We start from the raw sequence: 27,665 nt of genomic DNA on the forward strand, positions 1-27,665 counted from the left end.
AAAAACCATGGAATGCCAAGTGTCAAACGGAATATTTCGTTACAAAATTGGTCATTTCGTCGACAAAATGACTGTTTCGTTAACGAAATTATCATTTCGTGGACGAAATGTTCATTTAGTTACAAAATGTTGTCATATCTTTACAAAATAATCATTTCATCGACGAAATGACTGATTTCGTAGCGAAATATCCCATGCGACACTTGGCATTCCATGGTTTTTGTCCATGGTTTAAACCATGGTTTCATTTGTACCACCTTCGTGAATTCGGGCCAATGTATATTATATATCCGTATATATATATGTATACAAATATATATATAGAGAGAGAGAGGGAGGGAGAGAGAGATAGATATTATATAGATATATTCATAAAGGAAAATTCTCTGTGAATTAAGAATTGTTGAATAAAAATTAGGAAAGTGGACTTAAAGGGACTGCACAGTACTGGTTGAGGTGGAGATTCATGTTTTGAACATTCCTAATTGAGACGATGAAAAGCCTCTCATGAAATATGAAAGAGCATGTAATTTTAAGAAGGATTCAACGTTTATTTGATGAAAATTGGTTTTCAAATGGCTGAGATATCCAAAAAAGTGCTAATAATAAAAGGCGACATGGCACAACTTTATTAGGATCTCTTTGTTTCACCTTGTTTTTGGATGTCTCAACCATTTCAAAACCGATTTTCATCGAATAAACTTTTGATACCCCTTAGAACTGCATGCTCTTTGACATCTCATAGAGTGGTTTCTGAATATTTCGCAAAACGTTAAAAGCTACGTCCTCACCTCAACCAGAACTGTACACACCCTTTAACACTGCAGCAGGAGTTTGAAGTGATATTAAATGAATGCAAAGAAAATGAGAACAGTTTGTGTATCAGTGGAACATTTCGGGGAACAGAAAGTAGCTAGTACTTGTCATTTTGGAAAGCACATTTAATAGATGTTCAAGAGTCACCAGTGTATAATGTGTACACATGCGCACAAAAACAGGCACATACACACACACAACACACATGCATGCACATTGTTCTTTTTTTGAAAATATAAACTGACATCAGGGGGGTGTTTCATCAAGTTAGTCAGCGCTGGCAAGTTGTCAGTCTCTGACAATTACCATAGTAACAGTCAGTGACCAGAGCATCTCAGCCAATCAAAACCAAGGATTTTGCTGAAATTGTCAGCGCTGACTAACTTGATGAAACACCCCCCCCCCCAGACACAAACTATCATGATTATTATTTTTGTGTTGTCTTGAAGTCTTGTGTAGCAAAAAAAAAAAAAAAAAAAACTGCTGAAAACTGCTTATCCAGTAGTGACGAGCCAATGAAGTCAAAGGGGCCTGAGCTTTCAATCCTAGCAGAGTCTTCGTCAGAGGCAAAATGACAAAAAGGCAGGGAAAGCAGTCACATGATAAGGACTTACACAACAAGACAGTAAGGACAGGCTGGGGACACAGAACAAAGAAAACAAAAGGAGAGGGTGTTGAAGAGGTCATGGGCAAGAAGCCCAACAGTTAAAGGGAGGGGATTAGAGCAGGAGGGTGGACAGACAAAAGACAGAGGAGGGTCAGCAATGATCCTGAGGACCATGGGGGCAACCACTGATGGAAAGGGATGAATAGGGAGGCAACATCAAACAAGATAAGGAACAACAGAGGTATAAAGAAAAGAAAAGAGTGAAAGTCTTTAAGTCTTCAAAATAGTAAAATGGGTCTGCGTTTAAGATGTCTGATATAACAGATTCTCCTCAGCAGAAAAATAGGGATGAATTAACGGACATTTTGTATGCAAAAAGAAGATGAAGTCTTGTGCAAAGCCTGTCACAATGACATGATCCCACTGACCTTTACAGATGCTGATTGACCAGGCAATGTAATTTTGTTTGATGTTGTTAAATAAAAATTGAAGGATAAAAAATAAATAAATAAATAAATTATTACAAGAATAGGGCCTAATACACACACATATAGTAGTAGTTGTCCACATGTTGGTATGATATATGTCCAAAAAAAATATGAGACTCTGCAATGATAACTTTAAAAGTAGTGAATCAATCCAATACAATTTCAGGGTACGAAACTATAACTCATTGCCCACATCCTACAAAAAACCCCATTCGATTTGCTTCAGGGATCAATGAGAAATTAGGAATTTTCTAGAGCATGTCAGGAATCTCTTCCCTCCAAGTTCGATCTACTGTGTTCACACACAAGAGTATCCAAGTGCTAAACTTGGAAGAATCAGAGTCATGACTTGCTTTACAACAATCCACATTTTTCTGTGACCGCTTAGCCAAATTGAATGGGGTTTTCTGCAAAATAGAGCTAAGATGTTATATTTTAAGACCCTGAAGTAGCATTTAGACAATTTAATCATGTTGGGTGCTATCGATGTGAAAATCTGATTGTACTTTTTTTTTTTTGGGGGGGGGGGGCATACTGTATAAAAAATAAAACTGAAACCAAGTTCATGTTGTAATTACCAACAGTTTATTTTGGCACAAATTTTCGAGCGATTTGCTCTTTCTCAAGTCTTATTGATACTGAATGAACAATAACAATACCATAACAATAAAAGAAGATATATATATATATATATATATTACACTGTATTTACATGCACAGTTAATACTTATGATCTCCTAAACTAACATAATAATGTGAACAAACTTGGCAAGTTTTGACAGTGTTTTGACATCTTTAGTATCAACTAGTTTATGCATTTTCAGCGTGTCTGGGAGTTTTGTACACTAAGTTGGGACATATTGTCCTATCTCCTCTAGAATTTATGCGCACCCCAAAAGACAATAGAATTTGTCACCAATCACACGTAAATTACAAAGATTACATATCTATTATGTCAACGAATACCCTCATAACGCCCCTTCAAGCAGTGTAGCCTAGTTGATGGCTGCCACATCTAAATTCACACAAATTTATTGCATCCTTTTCATAAAGTTGTACCAAAATAAGTTTCTAAGATATCAACATTTTAAAATCCTGTTATTTACACACTATTTTCGACATTTTTGCTGTGCCAGCCCAGTGAGTGTAATTATTTAACTGTATTGAGATATCAGTCTGGTTTCCCAGACCCTGTACCCTGTATGTAATCCTTTCCACCCTAAAAATGTGCCCTTCGCAGCCACGGAAACGTACCATCCAGCTCAACCTGCTACAACTATTTCTCTCGTCGTTGGGTTGGAGGGTGTTAATTTTCTGGGAAACTGAATTATACAGGCAGACGGCCTAGATTAGAATAAGATTACTAGTACCTGTTGCAGATTACTGCAGTTCGTTGCTTGAAACAGGAAGGTGAGAAGCCTGCATTTATGGAAGCATGTGTGTGTGTAATTGGTGTCTGTAAGTGCGTGATGATCTAGTTTCTTTCACTGTTCATGATGCAATGGATGCTCATTTGTTATACTCTAAATAAATAAAAAAAAATCATCAACGGTTTGTTGGTATGGTAGGACTTGCATTTCAATTTCAGTGAGAGCATGAAATAAAGGACACTTTATTGTGACATTCGTAGTGGCAAGGAATAGACACAAAATAACGTAAAAGAAACAGTCTCCATAGGCCAGGCTATTTAAAAAAAAAAAAAAAAAAAAAAAAAAAGGGAAAAAGGTAGCATACTTGCCAACTCTACCGCTTTGGGCGGTAGACTACCGCTTTTTAGAGGTTTTGACCGGCTACCGATTTTCTCGTCTGATCTACCGATTTTGTAGCAAACCTACCATAAAATGAAATGGAAGTTATATTTTCCCTTCATTGTGCCTTGATTCCCTCAAATAAGCTAGTAATTAGAATACTGATAATAATTTCAAGGAACTCGTTTCGCAAAAACGTCGTATTCAGCCTTCTAATATGCACACATGTATGCACACTGCAGTGGCGCACTAGTCTCTATCCGTGCGTGCAAGACTTACTGTACACGTGTACGTGTAGCTAGAACCAGTGCCGTATATTAAGAGAGTCTGGCCAACTCATAAATTGGACGCCATGTCGTTACCCAGCGTACAGTGCGCTTATGGTTTTAGCGTGTGCGCTTGGAGGGTTAAGTGTGTACGCGCAGGCGTCCCAAAGACACGGTGTTGCTTGACTTTTCTTTCTCTTGCCCAGAGAGAGAGAGAGAGAGAGAGAGAGAGAGGGGGGGGGGGAGGGGGGGGGGGGGGACATTCTTTCATTCCATTCATGTTGAACAAAGCCAACAATCAATCATTTTTACACATTCAAATAGACACAAGCACACAGGTATACCGTATAAATAATAGGGAAGCTGTCTAAAGGACATAATTCGTGAATATAAAAAATGATGAATTATTGCTGTGAAAATAAAAGAAGAATTCACAGTAAGTCGTATCGTAAACTTTCACTAGACTGTATGCTATGTGTATTGTATTTAGCAAGTTGTCCAGGGAACAAGAATATTGTATAACAACATGATGTATTATATAAATTTACAATTCTAGCTGTGCAGAGGATAGACGAATTCCACAGTTATTACTGTTTCCCACGTAAATACATTGTAATCAGCAATTACCATAGTCCCATATAATGTTTGAAACTGACATGAAGGCCGATTAGTATGTAATTCAAAAGGAATACACCTATGTACAATGTACAACATGAAAAAGTGACGTCACCGATATTAAGGTATATGTAAAATGATCTAAAATTGTTTAAAAATAATAATCTAAAAAAGACATGTTGAACGAAAGCACAAGTACTTTACCTGGATAACATAATGAGGGATATCCTCAGTGACATCTGCACCAAATAATAATAAAAAAACCCCACACAAATAAAGATGTCCTAATGGCGACCGGTATTCCTCCGCCATATTACATTGTTCTCTTAGCAGGTGTAGAGTATACGTCTTGACAATGTTACACGACAGTTTCACATAATTGGCAGAAAAAATGGCAAATTTGTCACTAAATTTAATGCGTCGAATGTTTACTTTCCTTGAACTAGGTATGAATGGATGTCTTTTATTGTTTACGAGAGCAAGTATTAAGGAATTTGAGCATTTTTACTTTTGCTTACTTCTTTTCACTACTTTTTACTTACTACTATTTTCATGGCAATACTTTCAACGGTTATTTTAAAAGTATATAGAAAATTCTGTCATTTTAGTATTTTCACCTACCTTTGACCATCATGGCCAAAATCTTTCCCTATCACGCGTCATTGTGTAGTAATGATGGCATGCAAATACGTGTACCATATTTGGTTTTAAGTTTGTGAATTGGGTAATTTCCAAGTTATTTAGGAACTGCATGGGTAATAGTATTTCAACAATAGAGAGTAGAATTTTAATATTACAGTTTACCTGACATTGATCCTTGACCCTTACCCCCCTCCCATACCCCCCCCCCCCAAAAAAAAGTAAATAAATAAAACAAATCACGAGAAAATCACGGTCCTATAAGCCCTATAAGCTAAAAACAAAACGTTGTCCACTCACACAAGCATACATGTCAAGTTTCATTACCTCAAACGGTGTCCACAATGATTGCGATATGAAGGACAGACGGAAGGACGGACGGACGACCAAAACAAATGCCTCAGGCGACACTTTCGTATGTTATGGCGGACACATACAAATGTGAATCAAAACTTGGATAGTCTGAAAGACACCGCGAGGAATCCAAAGAAAACAAATAAGATATATTTTTCCCGTCGCACTCTGATTTCCCGCTTTTTCCTTTGTTTTGGATCTGTCGGAAAGCGGTGCATCATTACACTAAGAGCCAGGTCGGTTCGCGCAACGCCATGCTGTGCAGGAAGGCATGACTAATCTTCAGTTTATGGCAATAAGATATCAAAATATCTTTCGTGTTGTACCTTCTATATACTTAAATAAAGCTGACAACCTTACGGCAATGACATATCCCCACTGCACCATGACTGATATTCAGGGGAAGTCCCCAAGGCAAGCAATATTAGCGCGTAGCTGCGCGTAATGAACAATGGGCACTGCGTATGAGCTCTGCTCACGCCCGCGTGATTGACTTTGGTAACGACATGGCGCCTGTAGGTCACGGGACCAGCTTTTGACCAATCACAGGCTTCAAAACACCTAAGCCGAAAACCGAGTTGGCCAGACTCTCTTAATATACGGCACTGGCTAGAACCACGCGTAAATGTTTTGGTAGCTCACGTTCTGTAAGACTGAATGCTACGAATGGAAACCCTCCCAAACACTGCAGAAGAGAGCAAAATCTGCCACGTACAGGAATCTCAGAGCCAGGTCATCTGCTAATTAATTTAGATTTGGTGAGGGCAACATTATGTCTTATTCATCAAACTAGCTCCACAATAGAAAATACACTATAAGGGGATAGATTATTTGCCAATATGTTTGATTACTTTTTCACATATGCTTAGCCTACAAAAATTATTTACCAATATATCTGACTTCATTTTTATATGCGTAGTCTACAAAATAGTTCATAAATTTACATGAATTATATTTTTTTTTAATCAATACCAGGAACCCTTTAAAAGGTTAAAAAGCATGCACCAAATCTCATAGTTTAATATTGAAAAACAAAAAAAGTCCACACCGTGGGAGGGGGGACACACCCTCCCCCCCCCCCCCCCCCCCGGCGCAAGCGCGCTCGGGCTTGGTCGCTTCGCTCCCTCGGCAAAATCTACCTCTTCAGGATTTCAAAATGTTGGCAAGTATGAGGTAGACGTGACAAACTGAAGCTGCATTTGAATTTTCTAACATTCATAACTATGCCGAATAGTCTTGGTTGAATTCGATGTTTCATTTGGGCACTAAATATTTCTCGTGGTGCTCTTCTTATCTCCAGTTAAGGGATTGTATAGTACAGTATTGGTTCATTGGGTTTTTAACTTTTGCGAGATACCAAGAAACCACTTATGAAATAATACAGAGCATACTATTCTAAGAGGATTTCAAATTTCATTAGATGAAAATCGGGTTTGGAATGGCTGAGACATTCAAAAACAAAGCAAAATAAAGCGATCCTGATAAAAGGTTGGGTCCCACATTTTATTAGAATTGCTCTGTTCTCGATATCTCGGCCATTTCAAAAACCAATTTTTATCAAATAAATGTTGAATCCCTCTTGAATTACATACTCTTTCATATTGAGTTTCTCATTATCACACACACACACACACACACGCACACACACACAAATGTTCAAAACCTGAAGTTAGGTCTCAACAAAACCTGTCCAGAAGAGCACATTGTCCCTGCTACATCGACATAGTCAAATTTCAGAATAAATAGCAGTCACTATTGATTCAGAGTTAGGAATTGCATTGTGACATGTACGTACTGGAATTGCAGAATTTCATTAAAAATCTCGACATGAACTAGTCTGATCATGTGGCAGCAAAAACTTGCTTTTTTCACTTCGTTACCTAAACGGATTCTTTTTCTGTTGATTTTTTTTCCCAATCGGCATTGTATTAAGCATTTTGAGAGCTCAGACAGAAAGGTAATAAACAGTAGTAGGCTTTATAATAGCTTGTAAACCCTGTCACGTCAAGGAAGAAGATGATTTTTACTGTTCTTGTTGTTGTTGTTTTGGTTTTGTTTTGTTTTTAAGCAATTTTTATACGATCAATAGCGCCATCTATTGTTGTGATGATGTGTTACATTGGGATTCGTCCTGTGTTTTGTAATCTTTTCACATGTACATCATACACACACGCACACACACATATACATGCAATGCCTTTATTCCACTGTACACTGTGCGACGACTTTCACGAGCCACCTAAACATACCGTCAACGTACCACTCCATACAACCTACACCGTATACAACGGTGGCCCGTTCGTTATGTGCAGAAATTGCCTATCTATTTACCTGGCACCGTCGTGTTTACATGAGAGTTTGTGTCTTGGACGACAGTGAAACGCCGTTTAAAATTTGTCTGTCAAATGTCATTATCTAGATGAAGTCAAGAACCTAGCTGTCCAAACGGAAAAAGACCTGGTAAGAACTTTATGAAGACTTTCTCTAAACAAGGCAAAACCAAGTCTGCGCTACGTACGATATGGGCTGAATACCTTGCCGGAAGCCGGCTGGCTGGCTGTCACATCACACTAAATAAGCGGCGCGGCGAGCATTTTACCCGACCCGTCCGTGTACTTGGCGTCAGGTAGCATCACCTCTTGCTCAGCGGGTTTGGTATAAAATCACAATATTTTGTTGGTAGGGTTTTCGGCGAGATGGTGCCAAAGTAGGCCTACCCTAGCGCCGGGTTTTCATCCTAAACGTTGATTCTTTCTATCAAGATCAGGCAGTTAGCCATAATACAAACGATGTTGCAATTTATTTTCACGAAAGTAGACTCGACTGGACTAGATGTAGAGTAGACAGGGACTCTCTCTCTACAGACTCTAGGCCATATTCATCTGAGTATTAACTAGTTAGATGTAACGTGTAATAGTGAGTGGATAAACGTTACAATTTCTTGTGAAGACACCGGAAATCCACTGACAAGACAAGTGGCATATTAATCATTATTTATGGGTAACTCGGCTCACTGTACAACTACAACTAACTGGATGTCCAGTGCCAGTGGACATACACATCCCAATGTTTTATCCTTTTCTGCTAGTAGAAGCATGCATTGATAACTGACCATTTAATTAGGCCTAACATTAGACCCTACTGTACCTGTACCTACTACAGACAGTTTTTAGATGTGTTCGCATTGCCATCACCTACTAAATCAAATCATATCAGGCCATAGAATGTGATGTTTGGTTTCCGGGGGGGGGGGGGGGGGGGTTGTGTGTGTGAGTGTGTTTTCCATAAATCTAGAACTGTATGAAAATCGTCCTAGCGTAAAGAAAAGGAAAAAAAAAAGTTTGGCACTAGTAAGTAGAATCTAGTGCAATCACACAAATACAGCTCACTATAGAGTCAGTAGAGAAGAGAGGGATGGTTACTACTACGGTATTGGTAAATTCAAGTCCAAGCTAATTAGACAAGGTTCAAAATTATCATTATTCCACTACACAAGCCAGTGGGTACAAGAGTAGCCAAAATCAAGGTGGACTAGCCAAGATCTCAGTTATTTTATCGGTCTGTTTTAATTCAAAATACAGTGACACAGTGTATGTGGCTACTTCATTGTGGATATGAAACTTGAAAAAAAAAATCCAAAAGTTTCAGCCTAGATTGGGATGTTCGTTCTGCTGACAAGTGTGGTTCCACCACCCTCACAGTACACCAGATTTTTTTTTTCCCTTCTACTTTAGCCAGACCCTTCAGCAAAAAAAAAAAAAAAATCCTCAAAGGAATAAGCTGTGGAACTCTCTACCAGTCCATCTTCGGAATTGCAATTAACAGCCTCAATACCTTCAAGTCTGAACTGAAGACTTATCTTTTCCAGCAACTTTGTGGATGATGTGTGACACTTTGTGGGAGCTGGGCGCCTTTGAATGTTTCAACAGATAAATGGTGCTATATAAATGCTGTTTCATCATCATCATCATCATAAGCTGAACCTTTCGGACTACACACAATGAAATAGTGCACATTTTGTTTATGAATGGGAGTTGTGTGAAAAGTGCAGTCCTGTTTATTAATGAACATGGCTGTAACAAAATAAAAATTCAGGTCCTCAAATTATCATTTATATCTTTACAAATACATGTAGACACCATAGCTAACTGTTTCAGCTTTAACACAATGCCGATATAATGTATTGTAAGAAGACTGCCCGTCCCAAGGACTTTGTTATACTAATGGGAGTTGCCTTTAGTACTCCCATTTCTAATCCCACATGAAAGCAGAGTTCCATGCCTCAGAGTAAAAAAGAAATACAATGTGAATATGTACAGTGTACATATGCGATACACTGTAGTACACTTTTGTATGTCACTAAAAACTAGAAAGAAAAACCCTAATTTGCACGAGTACACTGAAGGAGGCCATTGCCTAGAAAGCAAAAATTGTTGTATGATACAATTCTACTAGTAAAATTGTAGGTGGAACATAACTTGCCTAGTTAAAGTTAAATGGCCCCTGACATCCAAATGCATGTTGATATGTGTTGATTTTGATACACTGTATGATACCCTCAACATCACTTTTGCGGTGAAACAAATATCTAGAAACATTCCATATATTTTTAGCAATTTTTTTCTTCTATTTTTCTTCAGATTACTTGGGAATCCCCACACAAAAAAAAAAAATTCCTTCCAAACCAATATTCCTCAGATGACCTCATCTGTCAATCATTGCTAAAGTACTGAAATGTAACAAAAGACATTGGAATGCACCTTCCCCTTGACTCAGCATAACTTGCATGTTTCTGTGATATTAATGTGACTAACAAAAGACATGGCGAGGGAACATGCAAGTTATGCTGAGTCGAGGGGAAGGTGCATTCTAATGTCTTTTGTTAAACATTTCAGTACTTTAGCAATGATTGACAGATGAGGTCATCTGAGGAATATTGGTTTGGAAGAATTTTTTGTGGGCATTCCCGAATAATCTGAAGAAAAATAGGAAAAAAAAAAATCGGTAAAAATATATGGAATGTTTCTAGATATCGTTTTACCGCAAAATCAACACAAATCAACATGCATTTGGATTTCAGGGGCCCTTTAAAGTTAAATTTGAGGGACATTCCCGACAATTTTCATAATTTCACATTATGTACATTTAATGCGTAAATCAACAGCTCCATGTGCAGATTTGTGGAATTTATTGTGGTCCTTGAGCAGAGGAACCAATACTCTAAAAAACCTTAAACAAATAACACTGAATAGTGTTGATGACATATTAGGCTCACATACTACAGTATTTCAAAAATGTAGTACTATCAGACATTACAGTACGGTACTACTTGCTTAACATTCAATGACAAGTTCACTGTGTAAAATCTATGCCTTCTTTTGTTTTGCTTCCTTGAGACTCAACTCATGAATGCTTTCTTAAGGTGAGGCTGCCATGCCATCACCATTCATTACAATTTGTTACAGATTTTGAAAACAGTTTTATTCCCCATCCCAATCACTATGTAAATTCGGAAGCTCTGTACTCAGTATAGCTAAGTTATGTTCAAACATAAAAGTCTTAAAAGCATCTGGAGGTCTTCTGTAACTCTTGAAAATGAGCTTGGACAAATACAACGGTAGATTGAACACCTTTTTTAAAGTTTAGTCACACCAGGTTTAAGAGGAATTAATACAGAACTGTATTCTGTAAGAAATTATCAATACATGAAGTGGGAGAGAAGGAAAAAGTGAAGGATAGCCGGAGGAATAAGAAAAGGAAAATACACTAGTACTGTATCAAGAAAAATAAGGAGAAAATGTAGGATAAATTAAAAAGAAAACCTCAGAATATCATATCCATGTTTGTTACATGTTTTTAAAAGAAGACAGATATTACAACTTCATAGTTTCTGTCTCAAATCTATCAGACATCTGTAAACCACTGTAGCGCTTGATCAACCGTAAAAAGGTCAGCAAATAGGCTGTTTTGGTTTTGTTTTGGTTTTTTTCAATCTTGTAAGCAAGCATTAGACCTATATAGACGTCTTATCAGTGTAAAGTACAGTGTACAGTGATTGATGAGGAATTGTCAACAAACCAGTGCTGATCAAACTAATGTGTGGAAAAAGAGGGAAGATGTGAACTGTACGCATGTGTGTGCATGCGTTCTGTACAACGTTTGTGTAAAGTGTGTGTGTGTGTGTATGTGTGTGTGTGTGCGTGCATCTTTGTTGTGCTTTGTTGTATGGTAAGTATTCATGTAAGCAGAGTAAAAGAAGGCAATGAAAATGATAACCTGGTATTGAAACACACTTTTGGCTGTTGTATTATTGGCATGTGATTGTCAAATTGTGACATACAGCTGTACATACGTGTACGTACATACCGTAAACTTTTGTGCGCTGTGAAGGAAGGAGGAAAAGGCAAAAAAAAAAGAAAGATGTTGTGAAGGATGGCAGTCAACACCACAGTCCTGTTCAGTTGTATATTAAAATGTTTTGGAGGGTAGGGATGCAGCCTAGTATTATGCCTTTTGTTGTGATTTCCTTCATTGATTTATAATGCAGCTGTTCGCAGTGATTGACATTATACTTGTAACATGATGTACATGTGTATGACATTGTATTACAATGTAGGTACCCTGTCTGTTATTTTCTGCATTTGCTACAATGGGAAACTGACATTTTGTTCAAAACAATGTGGATGTCCAGTCCATGAAGTAATTAGGGAAATGAAGTCTGAAAGGTCCATGCCTAAGTTATGATAAGTCTATTCCAACCCCCCCCCCCCTGCCCAGAACACACGCACACACATACACACTGTTTGTTTTATGATATTCTTTATTTGAGTTTCGTTCAATATCAAATCCATATTGACAATGAAATTGATATTACCAACAACAACAAAAGCAGCTGTATTCTTGTTTCTTGTGCTGAGCGTGAATCATTTGTCCAACGTACAGTACAATATTGTTTGTTTTTTTCCAAATCATACCATGTTTATATAAGAGAAATGACATGAAATTCTGCATTTAGAAACTCTCAGAAAAAAGCTATCTTGATTAGCCTAATCCAGCCAATCCAAATGTGCCTTATTACACATGCTCACAAAAAGAAATTGTGCTGCTAAATCACTTTTTTATTTAAATATAACTTCCTTCTTTTTTTTTCTTTCTTTTTTTTTGCAGAGCACACGCTATAAATATATCAAATTAAGCATAACTCTTAAAAGGGGAAAACACACACACACAACCTACATGTACAAAAAAAAAAAAAGCGAGCAAACTAACAAACAGAGCTGACAAAAAAGAGTGGATATTACTGTAGAAGGATGTGAAACAAGGATCTATTCTTGTTATTTGGTTTTCTCCCACTTCATTGTGTCACTGCTGGCAACCAGGGATAGCCTGGTGGTAGTGACGCTGTCCGGAAAGCAGTTGCTGTAGATGACAGGTTGGAATCCCAAGTACTGGTTCCTTTTTCTGGCATCTGTGTTAAAAAATTGTAGATCAGCAGAACTTTGCGATGTTATTCACTATAAATGCAGAGGATGTCACATGGCATACATCTGTTACAACATCTTTTCCCCGTACAATACCCAGTCTTGTACTCTAATCTTATTGTCACATATTGTGCAATGGCACTTTAATATTTTGAGCCATCTGGTATCAATTTAAGTTTGGGCTTGTTGCTTCAGCATGAGTGTATGTACACCATTGTACGTACTTGTAGTACCTCTGTACATGTATATTTGACACTAAAATTTTGTTTGATTATTGTGCATGAAATTCCATGAAGCTACATATACAAGTGTATTGCTATTTTTGCCTTGGTTTATCAAAACAACATCCTTTGGGGCTAGTTTTACTTCATAGTTGTGAAGATGATAGTGTATTCATTTAGGACACAATATGTTGCATGTCACAGTGTGACCTGTGTAGGTCAAGCTGTATTTCTTCCTTGTCAGTAGCTTGTTTGAAAAACAAAACAAAAAAGTGTTTATGGCCTTTTATTTAATACAGTTGTATGTTACTTGGCAGAATTTAGGTGTGCTGTATTGTACAGCCTCCTTCCTTCCCTAATTTTCTGTTGCCATTACACATTCACATCTGACTTTATCAATCACTGAAATTGAAGAGGTGATTAAAGTCTTTCATTTTCTACAGCATATGTATACCAACTGTAATGCAAGTTATTTCAAAGTGACTTTTTTAAATATGTTTCAGGCATTGTTGAAAAAAAAAATTATCATTATTTGTTTGTTTTTTATTCCCTTCCTGTACCGCAGCATCTAGAATCAACATGGCAGAAGGAGGTTATGACCCGTGTGAGTGTATATGGTCACATGAGAATGCCATGAGGAGGTTAATAAATATGGTAAGTCAGCAATTTGTCTACAATATTCAGATACAAGTGTTGGTTTGGGGTTTGGTTGTTGTTTTTTATGGCCTTTTTTTTATCAGTATCATTACAATTAAATCATTTGCCACAGTTGATATGTGCAGTGTCATAGCTGATGTGTGTTGTGTTTCATTCATCAAACCTCATATAGATTTTCTGTGGACTATTGAGGTAAGTCATAGCTGCACTTTGCAAGATAATAGGCCCGTTCACAAACAACGAAAATCGAAAGTTCAATCGCGATCCAAATTTCGATTTTTTTTTTCGACCGTTCATACACAGGGAAAAATCGCACTTCGCAGCAAGGAAAGAACGATCAGTGGCCAAACTGCGCATGCGCGAATCTTGCATGACCGAAGACTGACCCCGCAGTCCCAATAGAGTTTCGCAGGCGCTACGAACGATGGGATTAAAAATACCGATTTCCGAATCTCGATCGCGCTCACACACACGACGCTTGGCAAAATAATCGCTATCATTCTGAAAAATCTCACTAATAGTGCGAGTTGGATCGCGATAAGGATCGCGGTAATTAGTGAGATTTTTCTGTCCACACTGGAAAAAATTTCGAAATTTTGATCGCGATAAGAAAATTGATTTTTAAATCACACTTTTTCCCTTGTGTGTGAACGGGCCTGATATTTACCCATACAATTTGTGTAGATGCCTGATGTAATCAGGATCAAAAGAGACTTTCCATTTCTTTTAATATAGTAAGGTGTGGATAAGATCACATGACATCCATGTAAAAGGGTTTGAATTATTCAGATGGATAATATGGTATTCTCGTGAGTTGTTAGATCTCTGATCTTTCTGTCCCATTCCACAGAATTCTGCTCTTTGCTTTATCATGCACATGCTCATTGAACCAAGCTTAAAGGACAAGTTCACCTTCATAAACATAAGGATTGAGAGAATGCAGCAATATTAGTAGAACACATCAGTGAAAGTTTGAGGAAAATTAGACAATCGATGCAAAAGTTATGAATTTTTAAAATTTTTGTGTTGGAGCTGCTGGATGAGGAGACTACTACAGCTTGCAGGGTTCGAAATTAGCAATGGTCCGCTGGCCATTGGCCACCCAAAATCACGTCGGACTAGCTAAAAATCATAAAATTCTGAAGTTACTAGTCCGTCTGGCTAGCCAAAATATTGTTTCAGTGTTAAAATTGATTCTAAGTAGTCCGCCTGGCTAGTAAAAAAAAAAGTTAAGTGCGACCCCTGGCTTGTGATGTCATATGCGTACAACAGTATAAAGAAAATGTAAAGAAAATTCAACATATTTTCATTTTTTTTTTCCACATAATAAAAGAGCACTTGACTTGCCTCTTTCTAAAGGCAGGGGGAATAATATTACCCATAACGTATGTCAGTAAGGAGTCAAGGGAATGTGTACTTTTTTCAAAAGATGAAATTTTGTGAAATTCTCTATATAGTTTCCTTATATTGTTGTACTCATGTGACATCATATGCTGCAATAGTCTTCTCATCCAGCGGTGACTGCACAAAAACTTCAAAAATTCAAAATTTTTGAACGGATTGTCTGATTTTCCTCAAACTTTCAATGATGTGTTCTACTAATATTGCTACATTCTCTCAATCCTTATATTTATGAAGGTGAACTTGTCCTTTAAGTCACACACAAAGACACATGTTTGGCATACATACCAGGCTCCCAAATGTAATATCGTATTTAGGTGTCTATTGAATAAAGTATGTATGAATGCTGTGTACATCAGTCAGAGAGAAAGCTAGAACAGACAGTGTAACAAAGTAAAAAAATAAAAAAATAAAAAAATAAAAAAAAAATTATAGGGTGCAGATTGCTGGCAGAAAGGAGAAATTAGTTTGAGTACACCCAAAATGATGCGTAGGGCATGGACACACAGACATGAAGTATTGTACACCCCAAGAAGCTGAAGTTGGGACCCTTGCATGTTCTAAAACAATACCAGGTTGCATTTTCAGAACCCCCCCCCCAAAAAAAAAAAAAACAAAACAAAACAAAACAAAACAAAACAAAACAAAACAAAAACAAAACAAAACAAAAAAACTCTGTATTGTCAGTTTTTCCATTAAATGTATGTCATACACAGTACATTACTTTTGTAGATTATGCAATGATGTGTAATTAACTATACATCATAAATGATAGGAAATTACAATGTTTCATAAAAAGATTCATCTTGAATCATAATAAAATTGTTAAAAGTATTGCCTTATAGAGAGCCTTCACCAGTAACAGCTCTCGAGAAGTTTGTCATCTTCACTTGGGAGACAGCCAGTCAAATCTAAATTTCTTGACGTTCTGTAGATGCTATCTGACATACTGTACCAACTAGAAATGGATAATGGTTACACAGCAGGAAGTACAGTATCACAAAACATAGAAGAGGCAACAGGATACCAAGTGTTAATCGAGTTTGAAAGTTAAAACCACATCTCTAGTTGAGCAGAGAAGGCAAGAAATCATGCTTCAGATTACTTGTGTTTACAGCTAGTCATCTATTTTGTGAAAAGAAGGTGAAAAGAATTTGGCCTGCTAGAACAGAAAGATTTTAAGATCTAGGTTTGACATTTATGGGTATCATACAATAGTTGCACATGAACATACGATACCCTTTATGCTGTTCTCACTAGTGCGATGTTGACTTTTGTTGTAGTTTTAAATGATTGGTTGTAAACCTAACTGTGAAATAGTTTAAAGAGAGTATTATAGATCATCTGTTCTGTGGACAGGAAGTGAAAAGAAGGGAAAGAAATAAATAAAATAAATTTGCCTCCAAAGAAAGAAAGATTTTTCGCTAGGTTTGACATTTACAGTTACATACAGGTTTAATACAACTTTACTGTTTAATACAAGTTAACATTCCTGAACAGTGATGTTAACTTTTGTTCGTTTAAATTTTTGGTTTAATACATATCTGTGAAATAGTGTATTAATCAGTCATCTGTTTTATAGACTGAAAAACAAAACAAGACAAGACCATCCACCTTCATCTGTCCCCGAGCTTTGGGGGCAGTTGGGGCTTGGGGCGAGCTCTGCCACTTGAAACCAGGCATTGTGCATGCGCACATTTGATGCCCACAGCTGGACGCTATCAATTGCGCCCAAGGTCACTCTTCCCCTCCAAATCTTGTCCTCGTACCCGACTTGTTTAGAGGGAACGAAGAGACGAGTCCCAGCGAGCGCTCACATTATGGTTTTTGAGGAGAAAGTCCCGCAGCGTGGGACTTTCCCCGAATCGTGGGGACCAATGTGAACGCGGGGACAGTAGGTGCAGATCAGAGGGCATGTTTTTAGTGGTCAATCCGGCTGTAAAAGGTATTCCAAAGTACCAACTCTCATGGATCGGTTACACACGAGAGAAAATTTGTAATTTGAATCATCATTGTAATGATGATTGCAATTTGTCTTTAGAATTATCGGACCTTACACACGCTCGCTCGAAAACTGTGATTAGAATTCGAATTCTCAAGCGAAGGCGTTGCGTAATCCTTGGTGACTTGTCAATCAAAACAACAAGGTTCTATAGCGTGTATTATCTATGGAAGTGCTTGAAAGGTCACGTAAGCTCCACCCCTCAAAAGATGTTTTGGAGGTCAAGCATTACACACGCAAATTTCGCATCGTAATTTGAGTGAAACTTCACTGGAATTCACCTCTGGACTAGAATTTGAATTCGTGATTGTGATTAGCATTCGTGATTCTAATTTGCTTCCACACGTGCTAAAAATTCGTCATTAGAATTATTTTTCACTGGAATCATCATTCAAATGACGAATTTTTGACCGTGTGTAACCGCTCATGATTGATAACCAGTTCTCTTCACCACATCAATCATACACTTCTCAAGCCTGTCATGGTAGTCTGTGCATTCAGACCTCTCTTGGATGTGGAACTTGCAACTGCGGCTGCAAACTTGAAGCCTTTCCTATGTACAAACTGTGCCTATCCCTACCTTATACAGAGCTGCCAACTAGTACTGCTTTTCAGTAATGTCTACTGAAATTGGAAAAGAATACTGAAGGTTACCAGCAAATTACTGATTTTATAAATCATTGTCTGTGATATATTCTATTACACTTAAGGATTACTGATTTTCACTCAAAAAAGGTGCAAATTACTGATTTTCAGCCATCAAAGTACTAAAAGGCTCTTACAAAAGTTGGCAGCTCTGCTTATAGTAATAATGATCAAAACAATGTTAGCCCATGGTCAGTCACAGGTTGTTTGTTTTCTAGAACTTCAGAGCACATAAACTGAGCATAAACACACAAAATGAGCTTGATTTGCTTAAGACATACATACAGGTACTTCACTATGTTTAAGTACACTTTGCAGAGAAAAAGTGAGTACGTTTGTAGTTGTTTCAAAGACATTGCTCAATTCAGTTGCAGGCATTAAATGTGTCTAAGTGATAATGATGCTTGATATGTTGCTTGTGTATTATTAAACTTGTTTACAGTTTTACAGGTACACGTGTGTGTGTGTGTGTGTGTGTGTGCATTTTGGCAAGTAAAATGAATGGACAATTACAGGTTCCAAAAGATATGGGGCCCTTGCTCAATGCCCTAATACAACAATGTCCAAATGGGAAAAATATCTATCATGATGTCTGAGCGTGAGTCTGCGCTGTTCTCAGTGAGTGTACAACATGGCTACATACACAAACTAGTATTTGGCATGTTACTATGCTTGTACAGTGTATCTTCAATGACTGCAATGGTAGCAATTTGCAATTCATTATGTGATCTACATGTTTACATGGCATTGCAATTATTGAGAGAGGATCATAGAACTGTCATTTTTTTTTTTTTTTTTCATCTACATGAACATGGTATACTGGCTCTCTGCGCATTGTCAATGAGATAATCCACTCGTACTGGTGCAGTGATACATCTACTGTATACAATGGACGTCATGCACTGGTAGCGACTCATACAGGTGTATTGCCTTTATTGCGTTATAAATATTGCATACTTTCATATGCCAGTGTTTTCTCCTAATTCAATCTTTCTTTTTTTTTTCAGTGCTATAGTATAGTAGTTTCATTTGAATGTGCCAGAGTTCACTACATACAAAAGCCATGAGCTACCAGATGATGAGTTTACAGTGTTGCATTCCAACCCAGGAAAATAAAAAGAAGGCAACTAATGGATTGCTACCATGCACAGTATAAAGTATTACCATGTATTTCCATCATAGCAGAATAGGAGACATTGGTATTGTTGTCTTTGGGTTTATCCGTATGTCTGTGTTTATAGTTTCCTCTTTTTCATATCAACCACAACTTGAAAAAAAAAATGGAGGCATCTTGGAAGAAAAAAAAAAAAAAACGCCCTTAAGTACACACTACATACAATGTTCTCTACTACAGCACATACCATTGGAATCCATTTTTGTAATGAGGTCAAAAGGTGAGGTGATTTGAGGTGAGCTTTAATATAATATTCAAAAGTAGGCTACCAGCTCTGAACAACTTTACAGAAGGTCATGTGTTGAAATGATACAAGTGTACATACCAAGCTCTACAATATAAAAGTGTAACATACAATCATGAACACATGCTAACCTTGTATGTTCATGATTATGAAAAAGAAAATACATGACCCCCCCCCCAAAAAAAAACAACAATAACAATAACAATAATCAACAAAAACAAACAAAACAAAACTACAACAGTGGGACAAACCAAACCAAGCACTGAAATATGCAGAAAGCTTAAATACAAAATCTGAGACAAGTGCAATTGTACCGCACAGAAATCAACTGACATGTACTTAATACAGAGTGTTTACCCCACGTGTTGGGGAACGTGTGGTATAGAGTGAAGGCATGTTGAAACAAAGGCGCATATAGTGCATGTATTTGGATTCAAGGTCAAGGTCCAAGTCTAAAATCTGATTCAAGGACTCAAGTGGGTAGGTGTATGCATGTCAAAATTTAATCAAGGCTCATACATACATACATGTATGATTATGGGATAACCTTATCCAATACTAATTTTTTTTTTTTTTTTTTTTTTTTTTTTTTTTTTTTTGTTTACCTACTGGTATTGTATAGCCACAGTGCTTGCCAATGGGAATGCCAGAACTCAATTCAAGAACTGCATTCGTTTAAGCTTCATATCGGTATGTCATCGTGAGATACAGTTAGAAAGAAAGAAACATTTTGGGAATAGAAATAATCTCAAAATACAATTGGAGGAGCAAACTCCAAGGTGACAAGAACAGTTGATGGTGGCAGATAGGAGATCATCGTATTATTATTATTTTTTTTTTTTTTGGGGGGGGGGGAGCAGAAGTGCAAAAGGTTGTATTCTGGAGCATGTTATCACAATTAATTACACCTATCTCATGGATAGTTTATAAATGAAATATGATGATCTAACTTGTAAATTATACATCTGTAAAATGGCCAGTTGTGAACGGTACAATTCTCTGGAGCTGCTGATCACAGCATGGCAGTAATAACCAACACTCAGCTATCACTGAAATCATAACACTAACTGAAATGACAGACGTTAAAGGGAAGGTAAACCCAAAGAACAATGTGGATTGAGTGAAAGCAGCAACATTAGTAGAACACATCAGTGAAAGTTTGAGGAAAATCGGATAATCGATGCAAAAGTTATGAATTTTTAAAGTTTTGGTGTTGGAGCCGCTGGAGGAGGAGACTACTAGAGGATATGACGTATGAGTGGACAACAATACAAAGAAAATATAAAGGAAATTCAACTAAAATTCACTTTTCTAGAATTATGAAAGAGCAATGGACCAACCGCTTTCAGAAAGCAGGGGAAATAATTGCTACCCTTAACATATGTCAACATCAAGTTGATGGAATTTGTAATTTTCATGAAAAATGGATTTTTGCAGAATTTTCTTTCTATTTTCTTGGTATTGTTGTCCACTCATACGTCATAACCTCTAGTAGTCTCCTCATCCAGCGGTTCCAACATCAAAACTTTAAAAATTCATAACTTTTGCATCGATTGTCCGATTTTCTTCAAACTTTCACTGATGTGTTCTACTAATGTTGTTGCTTTCACTCAATCCACATTGCTCTTGGGGTTTATCTTCCCTTTAATGTACTAATTGGAGGCGCCGCAAATTTGTGTACTATTGATAAACAGGCCAGAACTCAGAGTTGTGGTGAATACACAGTTTGCAAACACAGTATATTTTAATGTCTTGGATTTTCAAGTAAATCTGGCTCAGTGCAGAGGTCACAAAATTCTGAAAGAGTTCTAACCATTTTATCATTATCATTATTTTGTTTGCCAAGGTCAATACACATTTGACATGGATACCTGCAATCCAAAAAAAGTTTTATATTGTGCAGACAGAGGCTAAACTGTTCAGCAGCAGTTTCATGGATATAACATGGTTCAGTTAATTTTAAATTCAAAGACTGTCCAAGCTTGAGACAAGTTAGACAGTTTTATGCAATGGAATTCAGTCAGATTTTATGTTGTCATACAAATCATGATACAAACACAATTTTATTGAAAAGACCTACAATATATAGTGTTTATTTGGATATCAATTATCAAGGTGAAGACATAATAGTATTGTCAATAAAAGTGGAAAAAAAATTGAAAAAAAAAAGATTGAAAATAATACTGGATTACCAAATGGTTTATGTACATGTAGATATTAAAAAGGATGACAGAAATGTTATTTGGACCTGAGGGACCAATGCCTGCTTGAGCACAACGTGTCAGTTCCAAACTTTCAAGCTCATTAAAAAAAAAAAAAAAAAAAATAACTAGAAAAGCACTCTGAGAGCGCAGACCTCCGCCAAGCATGCAGCTCATTTCCACCACTGACCTTGATCTTCCATAGAGATATCAGTGATTTCCACCCATACGTACTTAAAGCATTGTGTGCTGAAATTCGCCCGATTTCCCAATATAGAAGCCTTTGTTACGTCATAAACCCTCAGTTGCACTGCGCGCCCGCCCTAGCAGAAACTAGAGCACGCACTTTATTGGGCACATGCAAACCTCAAATATGCGCAGCCTGAACTCCTAAGTTCATTGACCCTACCTGCCAAAATATCAAACATCGTTCATAAATTCCCCCAAAATTCTCGGATCACCACCAAAAGTTAATCATTTGTTACTTGTGTCATTCTCAACCTTTCCTGCAATTTCATCCCAATCCGTTAACTACTTTTTGAGTTATTTTGCACACAGACAAACTAACTAACGAACACACATACACACAAAACCAACGGTAACGAAAACAACTCCCCTGGCGGAGGTAATAAAAATAGACATAACTTCATATTGAACTGACTCAATCCAGGTATAGTCACAGCTTATGATTCAGATTGAGGCTGCGAGGTCCAATGTTTATGTGTACCTGGCTCAATATGGTAAAATACTTCTTTCACTTTAATGTGGACTGATCTCCTACCATACTTTACACTGTAGCTGTCATCTATGTAGCAGTGCTGTTGAATACGAATATCCATACTAATACATCAATATATTTCATTCATATGCTTTGAAAAGGAATGTTGATTTGGTTTATACACATACACAGTTGATACTGAAATGTTTATTGAGGTTTTGCATGCATCTTCATGTGTACTGGGTGAGGTTTAAGAAAATCATAGCAATGTCCTAACTATACTTTAATCTGTGGAAGGGGTGATGAATGTGAGATGATTTAAACACACGGTTGAGAGTGATGAGAAAAGATTGCATTTATTGCTTTTGCCAAATGAATATTAATATTTCTCTTTTTGTTTTTTCCTCTCGTCTTCACACAGCTCAGGGAACAGAATTCTTGTAGTGACTCACAGTGTGACCTGCAATGTAAGTATGAAATATGTTGGGTTGAGGGTGACCTTGATGCTTTTGATAGGCATGTTTAATACAGATAGACAGGGAGCGGGAGGTATAACAGACAGACACACAGACATACATGTAGAGAAAGAGATTGGTAACACACAACTCTTGCATCAATCTACATGATAACAAGCAGCATCCAATCAACCTCCAGGATTTAAAGCTGTTCACTTATTAACTTTGCTGCAGATTTTATTTTGTCATCAGTAAGTTGCTGCCTCTGAATTTCACCACAGATGTTTGATATCGGATAAAGACTTATTCGTAGATGAAATATGTTAGAATTAGGTTGCATCTGTGCAAAGTTAAGAAATTTGCAAATATTTCCACTGTGAGAGAGACAGGAATAATAGTTTCTAAATGCGTTGCCAGTTTGAAAAGTTTGTCATGAATCTCACAATCAAGAGGCTTTTAAGAATGCTGCAACTGATTCAGATGCTGAAGCACATCTTTGATTGAAAAAAAAGAGCTCAAGTGAAAGGGAATTTTCAACTCTGCTTTATGAGAACACTGACAAGTATAGATAGTATATAAATATACTTTGCCTTGAGAGTTTCTGGTTAAACTATGGGTAGAGGTGAGTCCAAAATAGTACTGTTGGAGGCTCTAAAGGCCATAGTTTTAACCAGAAACTCAAAATTTTGCAAAGTATACTTTGTTTCATACATGTATTTTTGATCAATTTTAACAAACGAAGGGGGGGGGGGGAATGAGGCAAGAAGTTGTGAGGTGGATGTGATGTTGTGGAGGGATCCTGCAGTGACCTTGCGAAGCAGGGCACGGTTTCACATATATACAAATAATGACTGCTAGAGGGGCACAGTTAAAATTATGGGCCCAAGGTGATGTGAAAACCGTAACTATGCCCGAAGTGAAGCTGAGGGCATGGTTATGGTTTTCACATCACCGAGGGCCTACATAATTTTAACTGTACCCCGAATATCAAGCAGTCATTATTTGTTTTATATACCAAAAATATAGATACCGAAAATATAGATTCTAGTCTCTTTTACAGCACTCGTAATCAATGCTGATCGACAGCGCGGTGGTCGTATCATTGGTGCGTACAGTAATCATCTACTGTATGTGTACAGTGTACGTTACGTGTACTGCGGGGTTGCGATTGTCTCCAAACCAGTCCGCTAGTCTCTTTTACAGCACGCTGATTGAATGCGCAGTGGTCGTATCATTGGTGCGTACATATGAGCGATCTATGTGTATGGGGTCGCGACTTGTCTCCAAACCTATTTACTAACTGTGCCCGGGCCCCGGTCACAGTAACTCAAAAATAGGGCACAGTTATTTTCATGACTCCCCTTTTAACCAATCAGATGAGAGGATTCTAGAAATGAGGTATATAAATTGCTTTGTGACATTTCACAAAGTGACAGTGTGAAGCAGCGTGCAATATCTCCTGTGCTTTGTGATGTCACAATTGCTTTTGTGACATTTCATGAATAGTGTTCTATTTGGAAAATGTCGTCATAAAAAAAATAGATTTTTGAAATTCACAAAAAGTTTTTTGATACATTATTGGCTAAAATATTTGTCTAACACAGAAAAATAAATGCTCTCTTTTTCCTTTGCTTTTGTCATCTTCTTCGAACTCAGTTCCAGGTCCACAGCCTCAACAAGATGGGGACTACACCATGTTCCTCTTCATGATGGGCTGGCTGGTCCTTGCCCTGGTCCTGTTCCTCATGAGGCCTGGCCGCAATAGGACTGAAGGGGATGAGAAACCAAGACCGCTAAATCAGGTACTACCAAGTGTTCATGAAGAACTGTACGTCAGCGAGATGATTATTCTCTTTTCACACCATTCACTCACCCACCACCTGAAAACAGGTGTCAGATTGAGGATTTGTGGTTTTCGTTAATCAGAGCTCTTTTGATATTTAACTTTTAATGAAGTACAGCTAGCACTTCATGGAGTGGCAAACTATCTGTCATAAAAAAGGAACTTTTACTTTTATCCTTGAAAGTTACCCCCTTGGAAAAAACAAATAAACTTTTCTTCTTTTTATAGGCACTCTTGATTGGGTTTTGGGTGAAGGTTTGTTAATGTTTGTTAGTCAGTACATGGTTGGGTCATTCCTTTAGCAGTGATGAGTGATATCTGTGCCAGCTTGCAAAAGCAGCTGCTAAAGTCTGGGAGGGAGACTAGTTCTCTTGCCAGTTTGTGTTTATCAGAGGTTTGGCAGCAGATGTTAAGATTCTCACTGTATTTAGGTTTGATATCGATTACAATCTGTTGTCATACCGCTGTCAGACTGCGTGGGATAACTTCCCATCTGATATAGTTTACAGTTGAACCTCTCTTATCCGGCCTCCCTTTATCCGGATCTCTCTATTATACGGACGCAATCTTGCCGTGATTTTTGTTTTAATAATTACGGGAGGAAAGTGGGATTCCTAACTCCTTGAGAACTCCTACACAAACACACATGAATTACATATTACTTCCAACATGATTAACATACATTACATCAAATTTCCTTCCAAATTGCTTACCTTCAGACATTTTAACATCCCCAAACATCCCCAAAATTTAACAACGAAAGGTTGCAGTATACACATTACTACATGTGGTACTACAATTTGCTACATCAGTACATGTGTATGTATATGTACGTGTATAAAGCATTGAGTCTCCCGTATCCGGCCAAATCCCTTATCCGGATGAGCCCCGCTCCCGACTTGTGCGGATACGAGAGGTTCAACTGTACTTTATGTCTCACAGTAAACAGCACTGAATTGAAAATTAGTAGAGACAACTCCCATAATAACAAAGTCCTCTGGACTGGCAGTTTTCTGTTATATCGAAATTTCATCGTAGCCGAACAGCACAATACATAAACATTTCTAGATGATAATTTTGGGACGTGAATTTTTATTTTGTTGTGGCAAGAATTTTGTAATGACCTTGTTCGTTATAACGGGAGTGCACTGTAGTACAGTGGTATGTTTGGTATTGACTCTATGGATCATTGTGATGTATGTTCTGACTGCTTCTATTGAGGTCACATTGAGATTTCTCCGGAGTTATAATTCTACAGCAGTTGTTGTTCACAAGCATATGATTGCTTCCACAATGACCATGTTGAATATTTAAAAGTCCAAGGTCAAAGTCTCCAGTCTTTGTTGTACTTTTCTGCAGGATCCCGGCCCAGCACCCCCAGCCCCACCCTTGGATTAGACCACTGACCTTGCCTTCAGCCGAAAAAGACCAACCAGGAACGGAACTTGACTAGCAGAGAGACTGTTTTTATTTTTCTTTCTTTCTTTCGTATTTGCTTCATGCATGCCTGTCAGGGATGCATATTAAACAGGGCAAATCTCTGCTCTTGTTCCATCCAGCACAACTAAACTGTCTTGACTACATTATGGTCACAATTTCCCTGCAAAAGCAGGATGTAATTTGAGAAGGGACTGCTCTTATTTTTCTGCGGTCTCCGTTTACAGTACTTTTCTCAGTATGAAGAATTATTTGGCAGAGTTTATGTGTAAAACAGTGTTGGTTGAAAGGGAGTAAGTAATACACGTGTAGAGACAGTCAGATGAAACTTGCTGTAGTTTATTACTACTTGCTTGTCACGGTCTCTTGTGTGTGCCGAAATAATGGTCACACTCCAACACAAAAGGCGTAAGACAATGGATAAGCTTCTTTTATTTTATTGGCTGCCAATTGGGGCATTTACTTAGCTGCTTCATTTGTGAAATTTCTGTGTGCTTTGCAGTACGTTCTTTTCGATCCTCAGCTTGACAGGGGGCATACAGTCATGTAGATGAAGAGACACATGCCTTTACACAATAGACAAACCACTCTACAAAACTAACAAGCAATTCTGAGAGACTAATAACAAGTTTTAGCACTTATAGCGGGTAGAGGAGTGGCCTGCTTTTCCCTTTTCTTTTCTTTATGAAAGAAACAGCACATGTGTTTCTTTAATGTGAGTTTCTCAGATGTACATTGTGGTGTTTGCATGTCAAAGATCTGTGGCACATCAGGAAAAAACAAAAAGTGCATGTTTTCTCTTAACCTTTGAATGACCATGGACCCATTTCATGAAGCCATCACATATATCTCAGAATGGCCAAAGCTACTCATACAATGTATGTAGCTATGATAGACTTTCAAAGAGAAGTAAAATCTATTTCATGAAGTCTCTCATAAGTGTAGCTTGTGAAACTGACCTCGTGCACCTGTCTTACTCTCAGAACTTATGATCATTTGTGGGTTGTTTTATGTCAACGCCAGTGTCACTGCTGTTTAATGTGGGATATCTTGACGTGTGGATATTTCTTTCACCAATCCACACTCTGTGATACCATGGCAAAATTTAAACTCGCACACATTTTGCTTTCTGTGTTTTGTCAAAAAATTTCAATTTTATAAATTTGCTTTCGCTCTTTGGACATGTCATCTGACAAAAAAAAAAAAAAAAAATGAATTAATATATTGGGTTTTTTGGTGAGATAGGGTTGTTTGTCATCTCAAAGCTTTTGGTGGAAGAGGAATTATCTTGTTGAAGTATCTCTCCCATGGTTAATATGTGCCATAGTTTTCTGTAGCATGTCATGTCCTTTTACGATATTCTCTTCCTAAAGCTTTTGAGAAATCCCTTTCTGAGACCACCATTGTCAATTTGCCAGCATCACTCTACTGCATGTAGTGAATGCCCTTACATGTTTGAGGTAATTTTGAGTACTGTACCTCCTGAGATTAGCAGACTGTTGAATTAGTGCTTGCACCAGTTCTGTTTGGGAAAAGTAAAACAGTGCAAAACGCCACTGTTGGTTGCAAACAAAGCCATCCATGGTGGATGAACTGTATGACACATCTCATTGATCTGAGTGTGAGATGACGTTAGAAAACTGCAACATGAAG

The 27,665-nt window shown here is 37.6% G+C and overlaps 1 protein-coding gene across 1 annotated transcript; it reads left to right on the forward strand.

The window, feature by feature from the left end:
• The first annotated feature begins 7,808 nt into the window (after positions 1-7,808).
• LOC140226804 (small integral membrane protein 14-like) lies at positions 7,809-27,040 on the forward strand. The gene is made up of 5 exons (XM_072307229.1): positions 7,809-7,993; positions 13,801-13,889; positions 22,699-22,744; positions 24,389-24,534; positions 25,935-27,040. The coding sequence occupies exons 2-5, from the start codon at positions 13,815-13,817 to the stop codon at positions 25,971-25,973; spliced, it is 306 nt and encodes a 101-aa protein (XP_072163330.1). The 5' UTR covers positions 7,809-7,993; positions 13,801-13,814; the 3' UTR covers positions 25,974-27,040.
• Positions 27,041-27,665: the final 625 nt, after the last annotated feature.

Source organism: Diadema setosum, chromosome 4 (assembly GCF_964275005.1).
Source record: "Diadema setosum chromosome 4, eeDiaSeto1, whole genome shotgun sequence".
NCBI lineage: Eukaryota > Metazoa > Echinodermata > Echinoidea > Diadematoida > Diadematidae > Diadema > Diadema setosum.

Coding starts and splice junctions, on each gene's coding strand:
- LOC140226804 (XM_072307229.1), top strand. CDS start 13,815: ATGGCAGAAGGAGGTTATGACCCGTGTGAGTGTATATGGTCACATGAG. Junction 13,890..22,698: donor TGAGGAGGTTAATAAATATG/GTAAGTCAGCAA, acceptor GTCTTCACACAG/CTCAGGGAACAGAATTCTTG. Junction 22,745..24,388: donor CTCACAGTGTGACCTGCAAT/GTAAGTATGAAA, acceptor CTTCGAACTCAG/TTCCAGGTCCACAGCCTCAA.